Raw genomic sequence first — 27,575 nt, forward strand, 5'->3', positions numbered from 1 at the left:
GTAGCTTTCTGCCCCAAATGTCCCGATTGCTTGTGGGCCCAGTTGGCCAAGTTCATCAAGACTGGATCAATTGGCACAACTGCAGTCACTTTGGCGATCTCATCTGCCACTCTATTGTAGTTCTCGAAGTCTGGAACTAGGGGCATATGTGCATCTACATGCCCCACTTTTATTGTACGTGAGTGGGCTTCTTTCCAGATATAGTCCCAGACGTCTTTGCCTCCCCACACTGCCTTTCCATGAATTAACCAGTCATTGGTCCTCCACGTGGGCATCCAAGTTGTCATTCCTTTAAAGACCGCCCAGCTGTCAGTGTAGATTGTGACATGGGAAGAGGAATCCTCCTGTAGCGTCATTACTATAGCTTTCAATTCTGCATACTGGCTGGATCCTCCAATTCCAGTCTCTTGTAGGACTGTGTCGGTACTTGGATTATAGGATGCTGCTGTCCACTGTCGCCCAGAGGAAGTTACTATGGCAGAACCGTCAGTGAACCATGCTGACTCTTTATCTTCTTCTGACAGAGACTCAAAAGGCGGAGCCTCGTGAATGGGAGATTGCTGGAGCACAGGAATTTCTTCTTCTGGCTGGGTGCTAGTGAATGTGACAAGCCCTGCCAGTTGCTGTGAAATGTCTCTGACATCTCCTGCTGCAATACCACCCCTCTCCTGAAGGTACCACTTCCATTTCATCAAAGTCTGGTTCTGAGCTACAGTTACCCTAGTGGTCAGTCCATTATCTCTCACCCATCCTGCTATGGGCAATGCAGTATGGATGGTGACTGGCTCCTTTTCTGTAATGGTTTCTACATGATGGAGTGCTGTGCAGGCTCCAAACAGGTACTTTTCCAAAGAACTCTAGCTCCTCTGTGCCCCTGTCAGCTGTTTGGACCAAAATCCAATGGGTACAGCCCGCTGTCCTTTCTTCTCATTTGGCTGCCACAAACTCCAAGATATGGTACCATCCTGCTCCACTACATCCAGCTGAAATGGTATGCCTGGTCTCACGGGTCCCAGTCCCTGGTGCTGTAAGATGGCTTCTTTAGCAGCAAGGAATGCGGTCCGCTGCTCGGAACCCCATGAAAACTCAGTCTTTTTCCTTGTCACATTGTATATGGGCCTCAATATCAGTCCAAGATGTGGGATGAACGATCTCCAGAATCCCACGACTCCAATTCATTTCTGGGCTTCCTTTCTGTTAGTAGGAGGCGACAATCCCTGAATAGTTTGCACAACTGTTTCTGGAATTTTCCTCTGTGGCCCAGTCCACATCATTCCCAAGAATTTCACCTCTGTAGCAGGTCCCTGAACTTTCTCTCTATTTATAGCCCATCCTCTGTTCTCCAGGTGGTGTATCAACAGGTGCAGTGCTTCAGTTACATCCTCTTTGGTTCCGGAGATCATGATGTCATCGATGTAGTGAAACATAGCAACTTTCAGAATCAGGGTGCTCAAATCTCGAGCAATCAGTCCATGGCATATCGTTGGTGAATGAAGGTATCCTTGAGGAAGCACGGTGAAGGTGTACTGGCGGCCGTCCCACACAAAGGCAAACTGGTCTTGACACTTCGGGTCTATTGGGATTGAAAAGAAAGCATTAGCCAAATCTATCACAGCATGATATTCTCCTGCCTCTTTGGCAATTTTCTCTGTGATGGAGATCAAATCAGGTACAGGATGCTGGAGGTGCCTCTCTGTTTAGACCTCTGTAATCCACAGTCATTCGATAAGTCCCATCCGGTTTCTTTACTGGAAACACCGGAGCTTAGAAAGAACTTACAGCAGGTCTAAGGATCCCTACTCTCAACAGTTCTTGAATAGTCTCCCCAATTTCTTTGTGGCCTCCTGGCAGCCTGTACTGCTTAAGACAGATTGGCTTCTCTGGTGGAGGAATGTAGACAGGGGTCCATTTTGCATGACCTCTGACCACAGCCTTCACCGCCCTTACCAGATACGCTTTGTGTGGATGCCCTAATATGAATGTACCGCGTTCAGTCTGGATTGACTGACCTTGAAGTACATCCATACCAAGAATATTTTCAGGCAATTCTGACACTAAAACATTTGTCCAAAATCCCAGCCCCTTTGCAATAGCCAGTTTCACCCGTGTCCTAATTTGCGGGTGTGGTCTGCCCTCCCAAACCTTCTACATAAATCACTTCTCCTTTTGTGATGGGAGGGATTACCATGTAAAAGTGTAACTTCAGCTCCAGTATCTACTAATATACTGGACTAACCCATCTCTCACAAGGTCTAACAATTAAAAATTCACAGTAAACTCTCGGGCCTTACGCATGGCCTGGCGCAATTGTGGATCATGGGGTAACACTCCCATAGCCACTGCTTCCTTGCCTGACAAAAGAACACTGTCCGCCCCATTATCCCACAAACGTAGGAGCCCACTTAATAGGGGTTCCCCGGACCTCTGCTTGTATTGTTTTGCCAGTTCTTGGAGTTCAGTTTGTGTAAACTCCCTTAATTCTTCAATTTCAACATCTCTGGGGTTGCGGTAATGCACCTCCCCATCAGCAAAATCTTCTCTATCATGCTGTCTCTTCCTATGCTTAGTAATAAGGGGTCTGACACACCTTTTCTTTCCCACTGAGTGATCAACATCATCAGTAATATCAAATGCAATCTCCTCATCCTCACTATCACCTGAGGAGAGCGCATCCTCACGATCCCAATTATGGGATGTGACAATGGCACGCACCCTGGCTTTGCTAACAGGTCTACGGCCTTTCTTTTTCCTTAAGTCATTAATTGATTTGGTCATGAGGGCTGCACACCGCTCTTCCAAATCATCGGCCCGACTAGCAGTTGAACGTACACACACCAAGACAACTGCTAGGAGGTCTTTTAATGCCTTAACCTCTGCCTCGGCTTTCTCCCTTCTTTCTGTTTCAGTAGAGAGGGCATTAAGGAAGTACCAGCCAAGTAAGGACACTGCCTTCTTCTCTGCTTTGTTGAAACAGAATTTCTCAAAGCTAAAATTTGCTAAATCATCTGAAATTGTACCACTCCATGACTTACTAAAAGGAGATGAATACTTAGCTAATTCCTTGGCAAAAGGCTATCTCTGGCCCAAGCAGGCAGGTTGCACGCCCCCATTGTACAACAGAAACATCTGCAGCCTTGCTGGCCCAGGCAGGCAGGTTGCACGCCCCCTCCTGGACACCAGAAACATCTACAGCCTTGCTTTTCCTAAACAATTTACGCAGCATTTTCCCTAGCACAAGCAGAAAACACTACAGAACTGTTACAACTGGGTTTAGTACAAATCCTGGCCAACAAGCCCCAAAACTTGATTTAGTACAAAACCTAAAGACAAGTCTGTTTCGTTGAGTGCACTGTAATCCCGGACCGAGCCCCCAAATGTAATGCTCTGGACTACAAATCCCAGAGATGTCAAGCTTATCCCAAGGATGAGCCCAGCTGTAAAGCTTGGCAAAACTTTAATTTCTATTTGATGTCTGTTCTTGAAGTAAAGCTTCAAGGAAACTGACACAGTAGCATTTAAAAGTACTTTACTTCGCGAAAATGCTGCGTGTACAAACTTAGTTACAGGAAAAAAACAAATACATAAACAAGACAAGCTGCTACAAACATTCACATGCACCCACTACATTATCTTCTAGTACATGTATGATTTCTATGAGGGGAAACACTGAAAAATGTACTTAGCTCCGGCTGCAGGCTCCACAAATTCCGTGATGAACAGGACTTCTTGGCCTAGGAAAATGGATTCTCGTTGCAGTCTCTGCTAAATCCTTTGTCTTAGAGTGATGTCCTGGTCTTGAAGCAAGTCCTCTCGTCTTGTGAAGCCTCGTACTGTCCCCCTCCTGTGAAGCCCTCGTCTTGTGAAGTGCTCGAACCTTTCACCTACTGGCTTTTTATTGAGGGAAATGGGCCTCACACTTGGAAGCGCCGCCCCTTTCGCTTTTAGGAAAATGAAATACCATGCATTTCACAGTCCCACCTCTAGGTGGCAGTGTTGTATCATAAATTGCCATCAGTAGTCCTGATTTGATTTGAGTCTTGACCAGGCTAGGTGTGACTGTTTACGCAAAAATGACCCATATCACCATCCCATTGTGATACGAATAATGGGGGGAAACAATACAGGACAAGCCACACCATTGTGAAAAACCAGTTTGGTCTGTTTAGATGGCACCTTCCATTGTGTGAACCCAGCTCTCTATCAACAAACAAACAAAACCTCCGTCTCTATTGCAAATCTATGCGTGTCTGAAAAAGTCCACTAAGAGATATCGCAACACAAGGACTGACCTGGCATTAGCCTTTCCTAGCCTCCTCCCTATAGTTACTAATGCAGTTTTCCTCCCTTGATTGGCTTCTGACCACAGTTCTCTCTTACTATCTATAGACTAGGGCCAATTGCCTCCCTTTTCATTTTGGAAATTTAATACTTTTTGGTTCTGCCTATTTCCAGAGGATTTGAATCTGTACCCCCCAGTGGTCGTTATTTCTTTTTTCTCAATGCTAACTCGCGGATGCTTTTGTAGTCTGAGAGGCCTTTAAGAGGTTCTTCAAAGGTGTTCTACTTTCTACGGTTTCTCAAATTAATAATCAACCCCGCAATAAAATTTGTGATTTTGACATATTAAGTGTGCCAGGCTGAGCCAATTTATATATCTGATCCCTCTGCTTTTAACAGGTCACATTGGTGGGAGTCCCATAGACAACCTGAGTTATTATGTAAAGAACGCACCCGCAGTAAACTTCTTCTCCAAACAGTCACTTGTTGAGCAAAGGGGCAGATCCAGCTACATAGTTACATAGTTAGTCAGGTTGAAAAAAGACACATGTCCATCGAGTTCAACCTATAGAGATATGGAAAAAAAAGAAGCTTAAACTGAACGCTATACCCACAATTACCCACTGTTGATCCAGAGGAAGGCAAAACAACCCTTTTTAAAGCATTGTTCAACTTGCTCCAACGGGGGAAAAAATTCCTTCCTGATCCCAAAAGGCAATCGGATATTCCCTGGATCAACAATCTCTGATGCTTAATATACATATAAGAACTCAATATCCTCTGTGCCTCTTATGAGTTTAGTCGCCCTTCGCTGTACTTTCTCCAGTTCCACAACATCCTTTTTGTGAATTGGTGCCCAAAACCGAACTGCATATTCCAGATGAGGTCTTACTAATGCTTTGTACAGTGGCAGGATGATGTCTCTATCTCTTGAATCTATACCCCTTTTAATACAAGAAAGTATTTTGCTTGCTTTAGAAACTACAGCTTGACATTGCATGCTATTATTCAGTCTATGGTCTACCAGAACACCCAGATCTTTCTCCATCATTGACTCCTACACACATACTCCCCCTAAAGTGTATGGCACATGCATGTTTTTAGTCCCCAAGTGTATAACTTTACATTTATCAACATTACAACATTAAACCTAATTTGCCAAATAGATGCCCAATCACACAGTGCATTCAGATCTGCTTGTAGGTTGGAGACATCCTGTAAGGACTGTATTCCACTACATAACATGGTGTCATCTGCAAACACATAAATAGTACTTTTAATCCCCAACTCTATGACATTTATAAATAGATTAAACAATAAGGGACCCAGCACTGAACCTTGGGGCACACCACTAAAAGACCATTCAGAGTATGAATCATTGATCACCACTCTCTGAATACGGTCTTTAACCAGTTGACATCCGCGGAAACTATGTCAAACGCTTTTGCAAAGGCTACATGTTAGCCTATCTGGCTTAGCAGCAATCCTGCATAACCTCATGTGATCTGTCTGTCCCTCTTGTCCCTGAGGCATATGTATTGGGTATTTTGAAATACTTACCCTTGTCTCCTGCGAAGTTCACACCCCTCCACAAATTCCCACCCTCCACAAATTATTAAGCCCTTTAAGTGATTGTTCTTCGTTGGGTGTCTTTTACCTGCCCCTGTTTGTATCATTGCAAGAGGCTTCTAAATTATGTACTACCTTATTAAAAAATCTGGTCTATGCACACAGAGGTTAACCAGCCCATTACGATAAAGTGTGGATTCCTTGACGCTCTTAAAAACCTTTGACAAATCTATTAGTCTTGATGTTGTTCCCGATGATCCTTCTCCTCTGGTCCCTATGGGATTGCAAATTGACAGCAGGCAATTGAGTTAAGCTAAATGTCGTTTTTTGTTTTTGTTTTTTTTTAGTTAGTTGCTTTGCTACTTGACTTCACTGTTTTTTCTTTTGCCGATTTTTACACTCTCTTAGGTTTATTGAGACATGATTTGTTACAAATGTTACTATGCTACAGATCTCTATACAGTAGAGATCCATACTGAGTCACTACTATAGCTGTATATGTACTGTGTCTATTAGTGTTATGTGTGCCTTATTCTGTAATGTTTATTGTATTTGCTTAATAAATGTTGTTGTTTTTTTTTGGGGGGGGGGGGATATGGGGAGAAAAGTTCACCCCCATCATGGTGGATTTTATAGGGAAAATGGCTGATCTCTTTGATTCATCTGGCTGTATGGGCTGCAGGCCCTTAGAGACCTCCTCCTCCTGCATTCACACTACTTGAAGAAGAGGGAGAAAAATTAACTGTTTTCAGGAGTCCTCTCATGAAAAGGACATGTCTCCTGACATTTCACCTATGCTAAAGGACACTGTTTCTGTCCTTTTGGACGCAGTTCACACTTGTTTGCAGTTAGAACTGCCTGCAATGACCCTTCCGAAGGTCACGAGTCCTAAATCTGCTAAAAACTTTATTTCACTCACTCTTTACAGCCTGTGTTGTATGGTGACTGGGATCACCCTGAGAGGTTGTTTTCTCCCCCTAAACAGTTTGCCTAGCAAAGTCCTATTGAGGATGGCTATATGAAGAACTGGGCTGTTTGAACAAGATCCTTACAGTCCCTGTAGAAGATGTGCCTATTTTCAAGCACCACACTGACAAGATGTTTTTTTCCCTTAAGAGCCTAGCTGTGCAACATGTGGTCGATTAGAGACCTTCTTGCCTTAGAAGACGAAGTCCAAGACTCTGGTAGCAAAGTCTTCTGCTCCCTCCATTTAGAAAAGTTCCTTTTGTCCTTAACATACCTCGGGCCCAAAACCAAAACAGGACACACCGTTCTTTTGCAATGCCTAGTATTACACACACACACACACGTGCATACATTTGCATACCCCTGGCTGAATTTGCATATCCCTGGCTGAATTTGTTACATGTGGAGCCTTTTTTTAGGTAAACATTTCTTTTAGTTTTCATGTGATTCGGAATAAACTATTAGGCATGAGAGACAAGCACAATCATTAAACAAAGTATATGAATAAAGGAAAATAGGAAAATTGTCCTATTCAAAAGTTTAATCCAATATAACAATTCACAGAGCGCTGTTTGTAGTCACAAATTCCGGTGAGTGCATTACCACAGGGTTTTTTTTCCACATGAGGAGGGGAATCATCTGTTGGGGTTTATGCACAGAAATTTATAACATCGAGTATTAGATGTAATAACTTTGGAACTTTGTTTATACTCCTTATTGAGTGTTTCAGTTCATTTGTTCACATTGCTACATGAGTGTTTTTATTGAGATGGAATTGATGTTACTAGTTTGATCTTCTAAGAGTTACGCTGTAACCAATACACACTTCGTTAAGTCATTACCGCAGTCATTACCGTACCAGTCCCTCGGTATATGTGTGAGAGCTGAAATGGTGAATCATAATAAAACCAAAGATAATTCATATAAATCAAGTAGGTGTGTATCCAGCAGCTTTTATCTATACCTTCTGCAAAGTAATATAATGAGGCAGGTTTTTCTTGGATTTCAACTATTTATCAGCTTGTGAAATAAACATGTTCAAGCAGGTAATGAACATTACCCTATGTTTGTTCAGAGCTACATCAGCTTCAGTACAGTACTGTACAACATACATGCTAATCCTAGCATGCAGATATAAAAATTTGCGGAAAAGATTTTGTTTTTATGACATGAAACTAGATACTAGAAAGTTAGCTTTTAGTTTTACATTTACACTAGAATATTGACAAAAGAAGGCAATTTGACCGTTATGACCAACAAAAACACCTCTCCTCTCCAGCTTTTATAAATTATATTGTGTATGATTGTTCCTTTCCACCTTAGTGCTCAAATGGCTGGTCTGCTGTGTGAGGAGGAGGCTCAAGAGGTTGACAATGTTAAGTACATTGGCTACTGCAAGTACCACTTCAACAAGATGGTGAGAGATCCACAGGTACCTTACTTTGTTTCTCCTTATAAGGTTTGTGTGGTTTTGTAATATTTTGTGCCGAACACCTCCCTCACCTGTCCTCCAGAATCACTGATTTCAGTATTTGTATGCTATTTTATGCCCATTAAAACACACAATATATGCTTTTCTGGTAATTTCTTCTTGGTGATCTTATAAAATCAAAGTTTGCACTAGAAATTGAAGTGTTGGAGTTTTAAACAAGTTAAAGCTGAACTCCAGGCAGATTGGAAAAAAATAACAATGAATGCAGTTACAGTATGTAGACTTTGAAAAATTATAAATGCATTTCCTCTTTCGTTCATTGGACACAACTATGTTTTAGATAATCGCTAATCGAAACCACTTCCCCCCAGTGGTTTCTGCTTTGGTCCTTTTACCCATTACTACCTCCTCAGTTCATTGCAATAAAATGTCTGACCTATTGGATTTCTCAGACTGCAAGGGGGCACAAGCGGGTCCCCGCTTCTTCAGTCCCCTATCTGACCTTCCTCTGTCTGCTTTTGCACTCCCTGAAGAAAAAGACAAAGAAGACAAAGAAGAATGGGCTACTTCCAGTTCCATGGACTCAGCCCAGGAAGAGAACCTATCTCCTGACATCTCTCCTAACCCCTTTGTGACTGACGAAGTACAGTGTACTTCGCCAGCATCGGGGCTGTTTAAACAGACTCTGTCCAAACTTGTAAAGCCGACTATCGGCTTTACAATAGAAGCGATTCTGGCGACTCCGCTGTCGCCAGATCGCTTCAATAGCTTATTTGCACTTCAATAGCTTATTTGGAGTGTAAAGGTGACACTGGGGGTCTTTTGGACCCTCAGCATCATCTTTAAAGAGTACCTGTCACCACCATCTGCTATCACATGGGGGGTCTTGTAAGCCCCTCTATGTGATAGCAATTAAAGTAAAGGGAAAAAAAACAGTTTTTATAATTAACATTAAATAAAATAAATGTAAAAATAATAATCAAACATTTTTTTTGCGTCGCTGCGTAAACATGCGTCGGGTGCGCCTACGTATTAAAACGACGAACGCGCTACACATGTTGGGTATCGCCGCGCATACCGGAGTGAGAACAATAATTCTAGAGCCAGTATTTTTGGGTATCTCTAAACTGATGACCTGTGGGGGCTTTTAAATCGTTGTGTATGGACTTTTTGGGGTACTGACGTTTGTCGCCGTTTCACTGACGCACACAATTTTTAACCTGGGCATGTTGGGTATATTTACTCGTTGTAACCTCATCTTTTATATTTTATTTAAAAAATATATATTTTATTGTGTTTGCGAAATTTGCAACTGCCAACATTTTATTCTATAGGGTATTGGCTTTCAGAAAATATATAATGTTTTCAGTAATTTTTAGGCCTAAAATGTGGAATATAACATGGGTGCAAAAAATGGAAAAAAAAAAGGCCTCAGTCATGAAGTGGTTAAAACTGCCTAAACCTGCCAACCTTGTATGCTTACTTTTACAGCCAGTGTTATATGGTGATTGAGATTACCCTGAAAAATTGTTTACTCCTCCTAAGCAATTTGTTTAGCAATACGCTTTTTACCCGTGTTTAAATTGTACTGTCCCTGTGGTAGACCCTGCTATCTCTTGTGTGAGCAAGACCTAAACAGTCCCTGTTTTCAAGGACCACGTGGGAAATAGGTTAGAAGCCTTTTTTGCACTTGCAGGCCCTACTATGCAACCTGCTGTTGCCACCGTGGTGTGTCAGACCGTATCTGTGTGACAAAATCTATAACTAGGGACCCTAGGCCCCTCTTGACGGACTCCACCACTCTTAAAAGGCTACAGCTCATTCCCCTGGCCTTACGCCAATGTGTTGATGGCCTGACAGATACCCACTAACATATCTCCAGGATGGGTCTCCTGCCTGTCCACATGAGATGGGTCCTCTGGATGGAATGCTGGTCTGCAGAGCATCCTTGCAAGAAGCTCCTAAATCTAGTTTCCTGGCTCCCTCCTCATGTCAGCCTACAACAGGTCAGCTCAACCCTGGTGACCCCTCCATCGGACCACCCGCATAGAGAATAAAGGTGTTACCTGCCCCATGCATCGTGTTCCTTTTCTGTCCTCGCTCCGGTCTAAATGGCTGGAAGTATTGTCTGGCTAAATGGCTGGATTATTGGCCTGTCCAGGTTTAGCCTCTCCCATGGCCTCCTGTCTGGCAGTAAAGCTGCCTTATGAAGGGTGCCTGTGGTGCTAGGAAGACTCTGAGGGGCACAATGGGCCCCTTTATGTCTCTGGTGGGCTCCTGGATTTCTTAGGGCGGCTGGTGCTGTGTGCCTGCAGGGTTCATGGCGGCTTGTGTGGCCGCATGTTGTTTGGCTCCGCCTCCGGCGTCTGAAGTCACTCCCTGTCGCTTGGCTGTGTCTGCGGGCTGGCCGGGAGGGAGGGGCAGGACAGAGTGAGGAGGCGAACGGAGCTGTGTTCCAGTCACCTAGCAACGGGCAGCCGGGAGATTTAAATGAGCCGAGGAAATTCCGGTGCACAGCGATTGCATCCTCACGGCGATTGATTTCTGGCTTGTCTGCTCTACAGGTAGGAGTTTTTCTGCCTTCCCTCTTATGGTCACTGGCTCCGCTAGATCTCCGTGCTTGTTGGAGTTTATGTTGTGCCTTAGAAGTGTGCCTGTAGGGTTTATGCACAAGTGGATATTCCTTGCTAAATGCGATTCTTTTCTCTAGTGCTTCTATTGTCTTATAAGCTGTCATCTCGTTATGCGCCTACCAGGAAAGTCACCGAAGCAGTTGGGGAGGTATGTGTTGATGTGACCTCCTAAAGAAAAAAGGGAGCCTGTCTAAATGGGTATATTGATACTCCTCCAAGGGAAAGAGCCCGCAACGAGACCCTGCGTTATTGTCCGATGATGCGGCAGGACCAGAAGAATCCTGCTATTGCTCCAGCAAGCGATCCTCCCGAAGGCACAAATCTAACAGACATCATCGTTCTCACGAGTCCCCTAAAAGCGGAGTACATTCCAGTCTTCAGGAGAGGTCTTCCCGACAGGGTCCATCACGTGAGGCATCATCTGAGAGAGTTTACTGGTCATGTGGCCCTAAAGCGTTGCCAAAAAAGCTGCTCTGCAAATGCTGTCTTAAAGAGGTGGCGCAGGACAAGGACACAGAGGCCAGGAATGTTCACTCTTTCATCAAGCAGGCAGTCTCACAAGCATTGCGAGGGGGGTGACATTCAACGTCTAGGAGATGGTAGTCAAGCGCTTCGGAGGATGTTCCAGTTTTTGTCTGCTCCAGTTTTGATAAATTCCCCTCATTGTGCTTTTGTGGCTGTGTCCTTAGCCATTGCAGCTGAAGTCGGGGCAATTAGGGCGTATTTGAGTGCCTTCTCCAGCTTTCCTTGTCCTTGGATGTAGAAGGCCCACATAAGGGCCTTGCAGCATCGACTGCTACTATTTCATGCTGGATCCAGCAGGCCATTGTCCGTGCATAAGCTATCAAGCACTGAGGACCACTTTACGGTTATAATGTACTCTAGAAGGATGGTATGTGTATCCTGGGCTTTCCGCCATCAGGTATCAATTTTGCAGGTTTGTAAGGCGACCATTTGATCGTCAGTTCATAGACTCGCCAAGGTGGATGTGGCAGCATCAGCCGATGCTAGTTTTGGGTGCAAAGTTTTGCAGGTTAGTTTGACTGACCTGTATCCTTTTTCTCTTAAGACGGTTAGGCTAGTTTTCCATTCTGTTTTCTGTCTGTCCCATTGTGGCATTGCTTTGGGATGTCCCAGTTGGTGATTATCTAAATCATATTTGTGTCCTCCAGTGAACAAAGGAGAAAAATAGGATTTGTTGTACTTACCATGAAATCCATTCCTCTGTTTTTTGGAAGACAATACACCTAAACCTCTGGCTTGCTGCTGTCTGTATGGGTAAATACTTTAATTTTTGTTAGTTACACCGCTATGCCATTTAACCCAGTTGTTCACAGCTGTGGATGGTGTTTTGGCCACCTGCAGGGGCCGCCCCCTGGGCTGTCTTTTGTTTTTTATTTGCACCTAATGTTCTACTCCTGCAGGTGGCGATATTCCCAGTTGGTGATTATCTAAAGCATAGCTGTGTCCTCCAGTGAACGCAGAGAAAATAATTTTATGGTGAGTACAAAAAATCCTGTTTTTGAGTTCAGCATGTGTAAGTAGCTGTATTTAATATAAGCCTTCTCTAATCCCTTTTACAACAGCATACAGTTGGGTAAAGGGTACGCCAGGACTAGCAGCCAGTCTGGCTCTACAGCGTTGATAGGAGGAGATAGCAGATCTCTCTTCTCCCACTAGTGCTCTGGGCTGTATTTTCAATAGTATTCTGGCCAAGCTGTACTGTTGCTGCAGTGGAGGTTGAGGCTTGGCTGTGCTGTCTGACAAGGACACCTGGATTGTAGACTTGGCTACACAGAATCACAAATCCTTTAACAAGTTGAAAGGTTTCCCTATATGTATTTCAACTCCATAATTAGCTGGCTGCCTGGAGTTCAGTTTTAATAATCTTCTCACCAAAGTACATTTGTAGAGTTTGCATTTTCTTTTGGGTTTTTTTTTGTACAGCATGACAACACCCTCCTGCTTTTTTGACAGCAGCTTTTTAGTAACTTATTGTAAAAAATGTGATTGCCTTTTTTTCTCCCCTTTTAGAAAGTCTCCCGACTCCCTTGTCCCATCATACCTGGGCGCTGCAGCCGGTCAGATTCCCCTTCAATGGAAAAAACCCTCTATTACAAAGAGCGGCAGAAAAAGGTATGTATGTCTTTCTACAAGTTTGGTTATTTTTTTAGATACACCTTTTTCCTATTCTTTATTACTTTCCTAGAGTCATAAGGACCGGGAGCGTGTTCGCCATAGGAAGCACCGTGATTCACCAGGGCACATAACTGCCCCACCCCTACTGCCCATCTCTGTGGAGAAGGTATAACTTTTCTTTCTGTGTGTGTGTGAAACCCCTGTTTCCCATTTCACTTCCCTTCTTCCAAGCTACATGTTCAATAATGCATCAGCATTATTGGAATCATAAAAGGTCTCCTAATGTCTACCCTGTTTTGCTCATGTTTTGAAGTTAGTAAGGTTTATTACAACTCTTGGTAGATTGCACAGAAAAGAAACATCTAAAGGGGTGACAGGGCTGAAATATTTCATACAACTCCTTACAATACATACAATCTTTTGAACATGGATAATAAAGTAGATGTACTATTTTGCTAAATACAATTAAAATAATCGTTACGTTATTTCTGCAAGTATATTGTGTGCAATAATTGCCATTTGATGGTTTAGTGTCCTCTTTACTGTTTTTTCATGGGATTAGTAGAGAGAAAATCTGATTTGTGTCTCTTCCCACTTTAATAACCGCTGATCTACAGTATATGCATTTATCAAAGATTTGCAAATAGCCCTCCGCAAAAAGAGAAGGGGCATCTGAGCAAGGAATACATGGCAGACCTGTTTGTGAATACCCTACCCAATGGAATTTAAAACCCTCAGGAGGTGCTTAGGTCCTTCCAATGGTCAAGGTTCAAGCTTCAGAACTGAAATGCCAGACCCTCTAAAAAGCTTTTCTCAGCATGAAGGCCTGCCTCTACCTGTAGACAACAGGGTAGGGGGCATTTGTTGATGTTTTCAGACTACTGGCTCTGCAACATTTTCAGTGCTTGGGTTTGGGAGGAGGCATTGTATGGGACAGGATACTATTGAAAGGAAGGTGCTGAGAGAGCAGGGTGTCTGAAAATGTGTCCACCTAAACATTGTCTTGTCGTCTTTCCTTTACATTTTTTTTTTAAATGCAGTGCACTGCAGTTCTGTTGTTGCTGGTCTGTCTGTAAATCAGGTACAGGCATAGGGTAATTTTTTCATTTGGTTTTGGGTTTTCTTAGCCTATTGATTGGTTTTAAATTTTTCCTATATAGTGTTAAAGTTGGATTGTCAGTTTTTCTTCCTGGGAAATATGACCCTCTTCCTGGACAGAGCATGTCTTTCCAGTGAGATTCCACTCTCAGCACGCACATTTGTTTTTCCCTCTTGCCCCTGGCACACATACCTTGCTTCATTACATTTATGCTAGCATTGAAATTACCCTTCCAGTACATGGAGCTCACTAGTAATTTTTCCCATTAGCAATGCATGTGCATTAATAGCTCAATGGCAAAATTCCCTAGCACCTGGTCTTGACTGGTGTGTGTGTGTGTTTGTATTAACCTCTCGGCGACCAGTATAAAATATATGTGCGTGTGTATTCTCATTCAGTGGCGGACCTAATGAACAAAGGGTTCTGGTAACGCACTGCACTCAGGACTTAGTAACGCTCTGGACTTAGTAACGCACTGGACTCTGGACTTAGTGCCACACTGGACTCTGGACTTAGTAACGCACTAGACTCTGGACTTAGTAACGCACTGGACTCAGGACTTAGTAACGCCCTGGACTCTGGGCTAGTGTGTCTTAACTAAAGCATAAATAAAGAATGTATAAAAAAGATCTCTGACAGATCAGTTCAGTAAAAGGATTAGTCAGTTTTCTGATTCATTTACATGCCGAGCTTGAGCTACTGAGCTCTGCAAACAAAAGCAAAGGAAACAGAGAACAGCCTGTAAAAAGTAGCTTAACGCGCCACCTGCTTGCCAGGAAGATGCCTATATCATAATTAGGGATGCACCGATACCGGTATTTTGGTGCCGAGTACGAGTACCGATAATTTTTTTCCGGTACTCGCCGATACCAATTACCGAGTAACGGAAGTCCCATTCAGGAAGCCAGGTGGCGTGTAATGACTTGCCACCTGGCTTCCTGATTAGCCGGGCAGCGTGTAAAGATTTGCCACCCGGCTTCCCGATTAACAAAAAAGTCCCCTCTTACCTTAGTATGTGCAGCCTATCATCCCCCGTGGCCTCTCCAGCGCAAACGCGGCCTTCGTCCGGTACCCAGCCGGAGCCGTCTAGCCGGCCAATCAGGAAGCCGGGCGCCGTGTAATAACGCAACACCCTGCTTTCTGATTGGCCGGGAGTCCGGCTCCATGCTCCCTTGTCATGAGATGACGAGGGAGCATGAAGCCAGCTTCCCTGCCAATCAGAAAGCAGGGCGTCGCGTCATTAGACGGCACCCGGCTTCCTTAATGGACGGCTCGGGCTGGGTACCGGACGAAGGCCGCATTCTCGCTGGAGAGGCCCCGGGGGATGACAGGCTACACATACTAAGGTAAGGTAACCTTACCTTACGAGGCCAGCTTCCGGTCGATCGCGAAACCGGGCAGCGTGTAATGACGCGCTGTCCGGTTTCCTGATACTGGAATACTCGTGCTAGGCAGCGGAGCATTTGGGCGAGTACGAGTACTTGCCCAAATACTCGGAATCGGCACCGATATTGATACTAGTATCGGTATCGGTGCATCCTAGCAATTTTTCATGCCTGCTTGACAATAAAAGTAAAAAAAAAATTAAAATGTTTTATTACCATAATTAACAAAATGTATACAAAACCACTTTAATCTACATTTAAGATTGAGTATTCATATGTTTGCCTAAGCCCAGTCATGACTGGATATGTTTTAAATAGTGATCTGGTTCCATGCAGCATGAAATCAGCGCAGACAGTCCAGAGGTCACAAGGTCAGAGTTAAAAGGCAAGAAACCATATGAACACAGAGGTCGCAAAATAGGAAGTGGAAAAAATGCTTCTGGAGCCAGTGGTGCATCCTCTACAGGTATTTTACAACAAATGTTTCTTGGTTATATATGTTAGTGATTGTTATAAAAGCCCCAAAATACATGACTTGTATAGCTGTGTAGTTGCAATAACAAGCTACCTGAAGTTGTCACTCTTTTTTCTGTTGTATTTCCACTTTGAAGTGTGCATTTAAGTTAATTACTGTTTCAACGGCACACTACCTGGACCCACTGCAATGTGTCTCCCTGATTTGATAGATGTCTGTATGTGGCACACATGCTGTGAAAGCATAATTCCCTTTTTCTGTGGGGAAAAAAAGAGACATTGCTGACTGGTCCAATATTTTTTACTTTGTTGGAATCTCTTTGTGAGCACTTCCAACACTGATGAATGATATTGCTTGGAAGTTAACCCATGCATTGCTCAACTGTAAGCTTTACATGTATTGGTCACATATTGTGTACTTTTCTAATTTGATATGAAAGTTTTCAGTATGAATGCTTAAAAAGATGTATTTGCAGTGTCAGTTCCCCAAAACTGACACCCACCAGCTTCTTATATTTCAGAACTCTAGCAGGGAAATTTCCTTTCTGGAGTTCCCAAGAGATAAGAGAAAACAGTGGGTGATAACCTCATCAGCATCCGAAATATCAGATTTGGTGCACTGACTGTTTCAGACATTTGTAAATACTCGACCTTCACTTGCTGTGGGTAGAAGTAGTCTTCTCTCACTACATCTCCCACTGCAGGTAGTGTTTCCTCTCCTCCTGATTTGGTCACTTTCCCCAAGTTGGAAGAACAGGAGGAGGAAGAGGAGGATGATGAAGAAGAGGATGATGATGACGCAGGGAGATCCTCCAGGCCAACACCATCATCTCCTCCAGAACTCACATTCTCCAGCTTTGGTTCCATCATGCGCTTCTCTAGTGAATCCTTAACACATGCCCGACCATGGGACACCTCCTCTGGGGAAGCTAGACAGCAGAAGTGGAGCAGAGATGGTACTGAGCCCCCACGGGAAAAGAAACGCAAGGGCAGCCAGAAAAGTAGACATGGTCCTGGAAGACCCCGGGGGAGCAAGAATAACCCACCACATAGCATGTCCTCTTCCAGTTTGCCTCTTCCTCCACGGCATTACACACACCAATCTGCTCTTCACAGTGTCAGCATGGAGTCGTCCCTGCTATCCTCAGGTAAAGTAATAATACATATGCTTGGGTGTATATCTATGTTTTTTTCCATCCACTTGGCCCTTTTTAGAGCAGTCTGATGGTGAAAACATAAGGTCTTCTGTGAGTGAGTGACTCATTTTTGTACACAACCTGTGCTTTAGATTTAGTTTATGTGTTCTTGTTCATAGTGGGGACATTAGGCCAATGTGGTTTTGTTGTTTTTTCACATCTTTCTTTTATGTACTGGTATTGTGTGACCTTCTCATTTCAGGTATCTACACCAGTAATAAGGACCCCATCTCTGTAAGGACGGCGTGCAGCACCCCAATCCCTTCCAGCATCTTATCTCACCAGACCTCCCTTCCTCCATACAGCAGAGCTTGCTCCATAACCCCTTCTTCCACAGCCTCCACCACACAGGTCCGAAATTAGTGTGATAAAGGACACTAGTTCCAATGCATTTCGTAAGAGTGTAATCTCTGTGTGAAAAGTGCACCAAACATTGGCATACTCAAACTCTTATCTCTATTTTGTTTTCTCCATGCCACTTCAGTAACCTGGATTCTGATCTGGTTTCTGCACTTTACAAATAGATAGCACTCTACGTTAGTTTTCAAATAACCTTATTATTGTTGCAGTCTTTTCAGTCTAGGTAGCGTATGTGTTTATTAAAGATGAGGTCACACAAGCTATCCCATGTGCAATTATTTGCTTAATTGAAACAGTAACATGTATTTTGTTTGCTAAGAGGAAGATGCCTACACAAACATAGCAAAAGTCAATATTGTATGTCCCACAGTCGCATGAACATGGTGGAGTGTGTCTTTTTCTTTCTTTATTTTTGTTTGAGTGTATGTTCATTTGATAATGAAAGAGTGATTCTTGCAGACAGTAATGCCAGGCTGCCTTAATCAGGCCTTACCAGAAACTAGATGTGGTGGCTATATATTTTTTTTTTCTTCTTACTTTTACCGGGTAATCTTGCAAATAACACACCTTATCCTTAGTGTGTCTATGTTTACTGACTCCACTGTATTGATCAAGGGAGTCATGGCTGTCAGCCAGACTGCTCTCTTAATTTAAAACAACAGCTCTTCATCTATTACTCTCCATTACATGGGGGAGGGAGGGCAATAAAGTTGATTACACACGGAGCACATTTTTGAGGCTGTAGGCTGGAAAATCATCGGCCGAACAATGCTTGCAGCCATTCAGCTCCAAGCACTGTTCGTGTATTCTAACAGCGGCGCTAATACAAAGAACACAGTGGGAGATTCGTTCATTCACACTGTTAGTGTGGATGAAGGAAGCTGTCATATTTTTTCGTTCAGCCTGTGAGAAACTAATTCATATTAATTCCAACTACTGTGCTTCCTAAAACACATCAATTTTACATATGCATGCAGCATATTAATGATTTAATTAAAATGTAAACCCACCCCAAAATTAAATGTCAGTTTTAGGTGGAACCAATGGTTCACTGTGGACTTCTTATATTTATTAGGAGCTTCTTTTGTGTAGTCTTTTCATCATAGTCCTAGACTCTATTTTCAATCTGCCTTGAGCCTCATACTAGTTGCTAAAATAGGTGTGTTCCCACTCCGTTGCATTCTCCTTGATATAAATTCAATATCCAGGAGGAACGTAAGACCCCCCCATTCGCAATTGCCACAGTGGATGTGCAGACTTGATCATTTAAATGCACAGACCTCACCACCAGAGTCCTTTTTATTATAGATGAAAATGTAATCTGCATCTGGAAAAACTAAAATAATCAGTTTTGACTGTACAAACTGTTTAAAGCTAAACCGGTTTACATCGTAAGGCTTGTCAGTAAATAATATTTGGTATGGCTTCCACACTTTTATAGATGGTTGCTGTGCCATATTTTCATTATTACATACAGTATATACATTTCTCTGTTGAATAGGCAGTTAGTCAACATCTTTGAAGTGATGAGGCTCCATAGCATAATGCATGTCAATCCAAACACAGTAATTGACATACACTGAGCAATGAAGCACAGAATGCAAATATGAATAAAGGCAAATCTGGTCACCCCAAAGTACCAATGATCATATCTAATTACAAACTGTACATAGAAACACATTTTGTTTTTCTATAAAACTGTTATTGATAACATCGGTTTCTTTCTATACAATTTCAGAAAATTACCGCTAAATTTTCTTTTTTTTAATGTTTATCATAATGTGAGGTTGTTAACCCCTTAAGGATGGAGGCAATTGTCCAAGTTCTGAACATAAACAAAACATAAAATTTAAGCTATATGTCCAACCATAATTTACCTCTTTCACATCAAGTGCACCCACACTTATTATATATTGTTTTTTAGAGGACAAATAAGGCATTCGTTTGACATCAAATATTTATAAATTAACTGTAATTCTATATGAATAAAATCTAGCCAATTATGAGAAATGAAGACATTTTCCTTCTTTCCAAACATGCACACACATTTTATTGGGAATATCATAATACTGATACAATTATGGGGCTTGCCCATTTCAGTCATTATACACGGAATTTTAGCACATTGCATTTCCAGGCCTAGGTCGCCTTTGAGACAGTATGGCAGCCTAGGAAAGAACATTTTTTTATAATAACATACCATTTTTAAATGTAGACAACCCAGAGTATTCTAAATGGGGTATTTTGAATTGTTTTGTGTAGCCACTTTATCACAAATGCTGGCCACCCTTAGACGCTTATGCTTTTATCTGTGCTTTTCACACACATAAATTCCATTTTCACAGGATATTTCATAAGACCTTTACATGTCTTATTGCAATAAAGCTCTGATATTTGTAATTAGCAATGTCTAACAAATAAAACGGTACCCCCATTTACTGGGTATATAGTTTTTGTGGAAAGTTACAGGGCCAAATATATTGCATACCCATTTCAAAATATGGAAATTTGAAACATTGATTTACTGGGTCTAGGTCGCCTTTAAGACAGTATGGCAGCCTAGCCTAACTTTGCAGATAGGTTCCAAAAAGCAACGGGTCAAAAAACAGTTTGGACAAAATACTGTGATCAGAAACTAGGTGAACGGGTAAAAAACTTAAAAAGAGTAAAATTTTAAACACAGTAGAAATCACACCCCAAAAATTGCTGAACAGTATTACTGTACTGGTCAGAGTAATCACAGTTCTAAAACTAATCAGCACTGAAGGGGTTAATTTTTTAAAACTAACATTATTTAAAATTGGTACAATTAAGGAAAAAAAGAAGAAAAAAAACCCCACAACAATTCTGAACAGTACTATTGTTATAAAACTGCGATCAGAAATGAAGGTATTTTTTTTAAAGTTTAGTTTTTTTTAAATGACTTTTGGGACACTTTGTAGCACTGGGACACTTTGTAGCACTAAACTACTTATCTTGCCTCAGATCACGCTGAGGAGAGAGAGAGACGCAGAGGCAGTGCTGACAGCCAATGATTTGAATCGTTGGCTGTCACAATATATCACTGATCGCAGTGACTGCTTGTCACTGCGATCGTGTGACTCAAATTGCAGATTGCCTGTGATGCCAGGCAAGTCCCCACATGGGATCCAGGCGGGTAAGTATAACGGGGGGCTTAGAAGTTAGGACGTTCCATGCCTTCCTAACGTCTTTAAAGCCAACGCTTTCCAGGACGGCATTGAACGTCCTAACGTTGGGAACTGTTTAAAGGGCAGCAGTTAATGCTATGTTTTATTTTTTTGCTTTAACCACTTGCCGTCTGCCCGTAGTAAAATAACGGACGGACGGCACTGCTGCATTGGCGGGTTGCCGTCGCCAGACGGCATTTTATTTCTGCTCGCGCGTGCCCCCTAATGGGCACGCACGGGCAGAAAAGACCCGACCATTGCACACACCCGTTACCGGGTGTTTCACATATAGGCTATCAGCGGCTCCATAGCCCGCCGATCGTCTATATGTGCTCGTTCGCGTCTATTTGGTACCATTATGATATTGAAACGTTTACTTCAATTATCAGCTTATCTCTGAAGTCTATTAGTATTGGTATGTCTTTGCATGGGAAGCCTGTTTAAATTCTCATGCAAATAGTTTTGTGCAGATCACTTGAGTTGCCTTTTTATGACAGTGATTTTCAAGTTTGTTTTTTTTCCCTCGGTCTGTATCTTATATAGGTCTTTTCATTGCCTGGCTCCACATTTAGCATCCCGTCATCTCACATTTTTGGAAGTCCTCTATCCATGCCTCCACTCCTGAGCCAAACTGAAAGCAATAGGACAGGTAACTATATACTTAATTTCCACAGCAGAAATGTTGTTGCTAAACTGTAATTTAGCCTATCCTATCTCCTATGTAATATAATGCGTAGGTTCCCCTTTCACTTAGATATTTTCTCAGGGAATCTGCCTCCTAGTCTTGCATTTAGCTGAACAAGCATGCTTTAGCATTGGCATCTCAGCTTCATCACACAGACTGATCTTTCCTTAACAAAATCCCATCTCCAGCACACAAATAGTTTTTTTCAATGATTTCTTTCCCCAGCACACATTTTTTCCATAGATAGCAACAGATTAAATTGCCTCGATATACGCAATCTGAAGACACCTCTCCCCCTTTAAAAATGCATAAATATCAAGAGAGAAAGGACAATATGGGGGAACCTATGTTTTTGATGAAATAAGTTTTTATCTAATTTATGTATGAGTATGCTAAATAAATCCTGTTTTTGATTTTACTTGTGCAATGACTATGACACCTCATTAAACCCCAATTTTCTCTCTTGGTATCTACACATTGTTTCACTGCCAGAGACCCCTCACTGTGCAGTACACACACTCCTAGCACACAAATTCCATGTTTGATATTCTTTCTACAAACCTTGATCACTGATCCTAGACACTCACAAGTAACTGTGTGAGCAAAATAAAGGAGGCTGATTTATATTTAAGATTTATTTCTGTAGGGCAGGCGTGTGTGTGGATACTGGCCTTTCGTCTGTTTCAAGGGAGAACGCTGCACCACCCCTATGCCTGGGTCACCTTCTACCCGCATGTGTCTGTACACAGGGCAACCTTCTTATCCACAGGTCGTGAGTTTTTGGGGGCACACATAGCTAATCATAGAGGTAGAGATGCCTGGGTGGGGGGGTTCCACAGAACCTGACAACGTTTCTGGTGAGGGTTCTTCCCCTACTGGGGACCCTATCTCTGCCAGTCCCATGCTTTGCTCCCTATCTTCTTCCCTTCTTGCATCAGGGTCTTCTAAACCCTCTAGAACCCCCTCTCCTCCTGGTTTATTGTTTCGAAAGTTGTTTACTGCTGGTATGGCTGATTTAATGGGGAAAATGGCTGACCTCTTTGAGACTTCAAAATGCAGGGTAGAAGATAAAGAAGTCATTGGCACTCCAGTATTCGCTCTTCCAATCCATCTTTATTGACGTTGGAAGGTCATATCGCAGTGAAAAGCTCTGTTTTGGAACCATCTTTGTTCCTTCATCAGGCAAACAAAATGATAACCATATGTGCATACTGTTCTACATATATACATCAGTGTTACACCAGCAAACCAATACAAAAACTTCTCCATCCCACTTCTGATGTAATTATGATGTCATATTTCCGCCATCTCAAATTTAATATTAACTTTAAATCAAAACTGTTCTTATGATAAGGGGTTACAAAGGTTTAATACATATAAATGGATAAAAATAATACCTGAATATTTTTTCTGTATTGATCCTTATATGATCCTCCAGCCTCAGTCAGAGGTGTGGGATGGGTTGCGCTCTCAGCACTGGGTTTGCGTTGCTGATCGTGCCACCCCTCAATGCATGCACTAACCATATCCCCAGAGAATCCAGCGGGCGCATGTGCATTAGCACCCCAGACCAGCACATGCGCAGCAACCCTTTCTACGGACAACTCTTACCGAGGCCCTGAACTTCATAACAACTGTCAGGGTGGTATAATGCACCCAACCAAATTACTGTGGATCAGAGAAAATCCATTAAAAGGTGCACATCATTGTAAATAAAGCATGAACATGACAAATATTGTGTCGGATGTCCTGTGTGTTTGTGTCCTGGTTGCTTCTCCTAGTAAATATTAAAAATGAAAGCATTTTCAGCCAAAGCAGCAATCTCTAAAGGACCAGTACGCATGTGCCCACCTATCGTAGATTTTATGTTATGTAGGAAAACATATGGGTGGACATACAGTATGTTAGTCGTAAACATGCTATAATGCGTATCTCTGGGTTAGGGTCCACCCAATTCATACTTGACTCAATCACATGATATGCTGGTGTAATATGTATATGTGAGACAACCAAAATGATAGTCCAGACCCGATAGCATACAAAAGGGCAACATCCATAAAATGATATCTGCCCAGATATAAGATATTGTGATTCATACGTATGAAACATCCTATAATAAGATAAATTAGTGTTAGGTCTTCAATGACAGACCAATCATTATCAGGACATCCTAATTGGGGGCGGGTGGGAGAGCGTTAGAATGACTGTGTATCCTGTCACCTTGGGTAAAAACATTACTTACAACCCCAGGCTGCCCCATGGGGGAAAAAAAATGTCATAATTCTACATCAAGGCTTTTGACATCCATGGGACAGGCTAGGTAAGTACATGAAAGGTGTTACTGTCCGTTAGGAAGCAGGTAAGAGATAATTAATGTTTAGACTCCTGGGCGAGACAGTATCGAGAGTATATATCCAATATGCGTCTCTATGCAAAAGTCGTTTTTCTCTATTGCCCCCCCACCTAGTGTATGCCTGTGCATGGTCAATGACCATGCCTCTCAATTCATGTATTTTGTGTTTGTGTTCAGCGAAGTGAATGGCCACTGGTTTATCTTTGTCCACCTCCTCGCCGTTAGCTAATTTGCTAATACTGGTTCTAATATTAGGTTGATGCTTCTGGAAGCATCTTTTGAAACGACCAATGGTCTTTCCTAAATAAACAAGGGCACATGGGCATTTAAGTATATATTAGCACAATATTCAGTGTTGCAGTCGAAGTGTCTTCTAATATTGTATCTTTTGCCTCTGTGAGGATGTAGGAAAAGATCAGCAAAGCTGGTCCCCCTTCAGTCTGCACAAATAAAAACTCCAGTGTGTTTCTTTAGTGCTACGTTTGTGCTGTAAAAATTAACATTTGTGCTGCTTTTATTTTTAAGATAATAGCAATTGTTTTTTAAGATGATGACATCACCCGGCCCCCCTATAACAGCAAAAAGACAAGAAATTGGGCTGGTTAGTTAGTGCTACGTTTGTGCTGTAAAAATTAACATTTGTGCTGCTTTTATTTTTAAGATAATAGCAATTGTTTTTTAAGATGATGACATCACCCGGCCCCCCTATAACAGCAAAAAGACAAGAAATTGGGCTGGTTAGTTAGTGCTACGTTTGTGCTGTAAAAATTAACATTTGTGCTGCTTTTATTTTTAAGATAATAGCAATTGTTTTTTAAGATGATGACATCACCCGGCCCCCCTATAACAGCAAAAAGACAAGAAATTGGGCTGGTTAGTTAGTGCCACGTTTGTGCTATTTAAATCTCCATTCTATCTCCTTTCCTTTTTGAGTTAGCAACTATTTATTAAAGGTCACCCAGCCCCCCACAACAGCCAAAAGACATGCAACCAGGCCTACTGTTAACTGTTAACATTTGTGCTCATTTTATTTTTACGATAATAGCAATTGGGTTTTTTTAAGATGATGACCTCACCCAGCCCCCCTACAACAGCAAAAAGACATGAAACTGGACTGGCTGGTTAGTGCTGGATTTTGTGCTGGTTTGTGCTGCTAAAATGTTTATGCCCAAGCATAATGCTGACAAATTGTATTTTTTTCAGATTTAACAAAATGGGGTACAAAGTGTGTGGGGTTTCAGCAAAAAAAAAACTGTTATTAACCATAAAAAACCATAACAGCACAAATAAAAATGTTAGCAGCGCAAACCAGCACTAACCAGCCAGCCCAGTTTAATGTATTTTTTCTGCTGTAGGGGGCTGGGTGATGTCATCATCTTTAAAAAAAAAAAGAATTGCTATTATCGTAAAAATAAAATCGGCACAAATGTTAATTGTTATGGCACAAACCAGCACAAACATGGCACTAACCAGTAGGCCTGGTTGCATGTCTTTTGGCTGTTGTGGGGGGCGGATGGACCTTTGATGGCCATTAATAAATGATTAATAACTCGAAAATGAAAGGAGATAGGATGGAGATTTAAATGGCACAAACGTGGCACTAACCAACCAGCCCACTTTCATGTCTTTTTGCTGTTGTTGGGGGGCTGGGTAAAAAAACAATTGCTATTATCCTAAATATAAAATCAGCACAAGTGTTATTTTTTTACAGCACAAACGTATCACTAAAGAAACACACTGGAGTTTTTATTTGTGCCGATTATAGGGGGGCCAGCTTCACTGAGCTTGTAGGAAATACTTTCCTGTGATTAAGGTATTGTAGCAGCTTGTTTTATGTGATATCTTATATGCAGTTTTCATGTATTTGTTTCTCGGATCAGCCTGGACCAGGTAATCCCTCTGTGTTTTGTTCCGACAATACACCTGTAACGGTGCCGTCCTACCTTGTGTTCTTATTGGCTTGAAGAATATTTATATTTCTCAGGGTAGACTTGTGTATTGTTTGTGATGCATCATTAAATGTCTGTATGAATGGAATTCTCTCATTAGTTTTGTCATATGCCTTTTTATCATCTCTTTCAAATACGTGAGTCAATGCTTTGCCAATGACCCTTGAGGGATAGCCTCTCTATAAGAACTTCTGGTACATAATGTCAACCTGTTGTTGACATGCGTCTTGATTTGAGCAGACTCATATATCTTGTAGAAACTGTAAAATGGGCAAACTGTCAAGGAGATGTTTAGGATGTTAACTGCTGTAATGCAGAATCGTGTTCCTAACTCTGGGTTTGGTGTAGACTGAAGTGTATAGTTTCTGAGCATGCATTGATAAAATGACATCCAGAAAGGCTAAACCAGTGTCGCATATAATTGGATTAAAGACTTGAAGAGATACCATTCAAAAATAGGCACAGGACATTTCTGACAACTAGGTTCAAAGTGTCGTGACCAAAGGTTACAAACTGAAGTTTCACTCCCTGTCTCCTCCTCGACTGCTGTTAGCAAATTGGTCAAGGTCTGCTCTAAGGCAGATGGAGCTCTTTTCTGCTTCAGGTCAGCTCCTTTTTCAGGCAGAACAATTCCAGGAGGTCTTTTTTGAAACTTGTTCACTATCCCCAAGGCCAAGGGTGGGGTGTGCCTTATTCTGAATCTTCAAAAATTCTCCACAGGTTTTTGCAGGTCAATGAGTTCCATATGTAATCTACCTGCTCTGTTACCACCACTTTTCACTCAGGGCGATTTCCTGGCCTGAATGGAGGCATATGTATGCATCCCCATTTTTCCAGCCACCATCACTACTTGCATTTTGCTGTGGACACCCATCATTTTCAGTTGCTTTTCCCTTTGGCCTGTCCAGTGTATTTCTTCTCCCAGAGAAACTTCTGTCTCTCTGTTCTCATGCTCAGTCCTTATGGTCCAAGAGCTGCCTGTCCATCTGCATGAGGTTTGTAGCCTCATTGGAGACAGTTCCCTATACTCCATTTCATTGCAGGCCACTGCAGCTCAGCATTCTGGCTGCGTGGGAAAAACTGGATCTCCCTATCCAACTGTCCAGCAAAGCAAAGCTTGCTCTGGCATGGTGGATATCTAAACAGGAGATAGCAAAATCCTTTCTCCTGATTGCTTGGAAGGTGCTTACGATGGATGCCAGTCTGTCAGGCTGAGGTGGAGTATTTTGGGCACGGGTTTTGCAGCACACTGAAGTACCTTTTTGGTATGCTCTGGGACCCACCTACCTCTATATTTGTGTCTTTTTGGGCAAATATTGGCAGCATGCCAGTCACAAGAAAGCGAACTAGTCAGCATTAAGCCACTGGCAATGCCCGTATGCAGTAACTTTATGGCATGCACTGTCAGTCACATTGTATGACAGTGTCTGGGTTAGTTCACTATGTTACACCTGCAAGAACCCATTTAGACTTTGTCTGTTGAGCTATGTTGATCCACGCAATGACACATTGAAAATAATAATTTTCTATGTGCCCTTTTCCACACCATACATGTGCATTGGTGCACCTTGCGTAAAGATGCAGCATGTCTGCATTTTTATGCAAAACACCGTACTATGTCCACAATCATGAATGAACAGGATGAGATGCAGAGCACTTCATGTTCATTCATAGTTGGGGACACAGTAAACATAATACGTCCTCAACTATTTACAAGTAGTCAGCGATCAGCTGATCGCTGACTGCTTGTAACCCTCTCCATCTTGACTCCCTGTCATGGGAGGCTGAGCCGGTGGCGCGGGCGGAAAGTTTGGTCTCCTTTGACAGCTCACTTCTCCCCCACACCACCCGCTCTACCTCCTGTGACGG

The 27,575-nt window shown here is 42.4% G+C and overlaps 1 protein-coding gene across 3 annotated transcripts in view; it reads left to right on the top strand.

Moving 5' to 3' along the window:
* The window catches only part of MLLT6 (MLLT6, PHD finger domain containing), a 94,968-nt gene that overhangs the window by 36,000 nt on the left and 31,393 nt on the right, over positions 1-27,575 (top strand). For 2 of the 3 annotated variants that reach the window (XM_018561061.1, XM_018561062.1), the window contains exons 6-12: positions 8,137-8,245; positions 12,913-13,014; positions 13,088-13,183; positions 15,838-15,967; positions 16,680-17,123; positions 17,374-17,522; positions 21,263-21,368. In XM_018561061.1, coding sequence (XP_018416563.1) covers positions 8,137-8,245; positions 12,913-13,014; positions 13,088-13,183; positions 15,838-15,967; positions 16,680-17,123; positions 17,374-17,522; positions 21,263-21,368 — 1,136 coding nt within the window. The remainder of the gene's footprint in view (positions 1-8,136; positions 8,246-12,912; positions 13,015-13,087; positions 13,184-15,837; positions 15,968-16,679; positions 17,124-17,373; positions 17,523-21,262; positions 21,369-27,575) is intronic. The other variant, XM_018561063.1, reaches the window with a different exon arrangement.

This window comes from Nanorana parkeri, unplaced genomic scaffold (assembly GCF_000935625.1).
Source record: "Nanorana parkeri isolate BGI_ZX_2015 unplaced genomic scaffold, ASM93562v1 scaffold497, whole genome shotgun sequence".
Lineage (NCBI taxonomy): Eukaryota > Metazoa > Chordata > Amphibia > Anura > Dicroglossidae > Nanorana > Nanorana parkeri.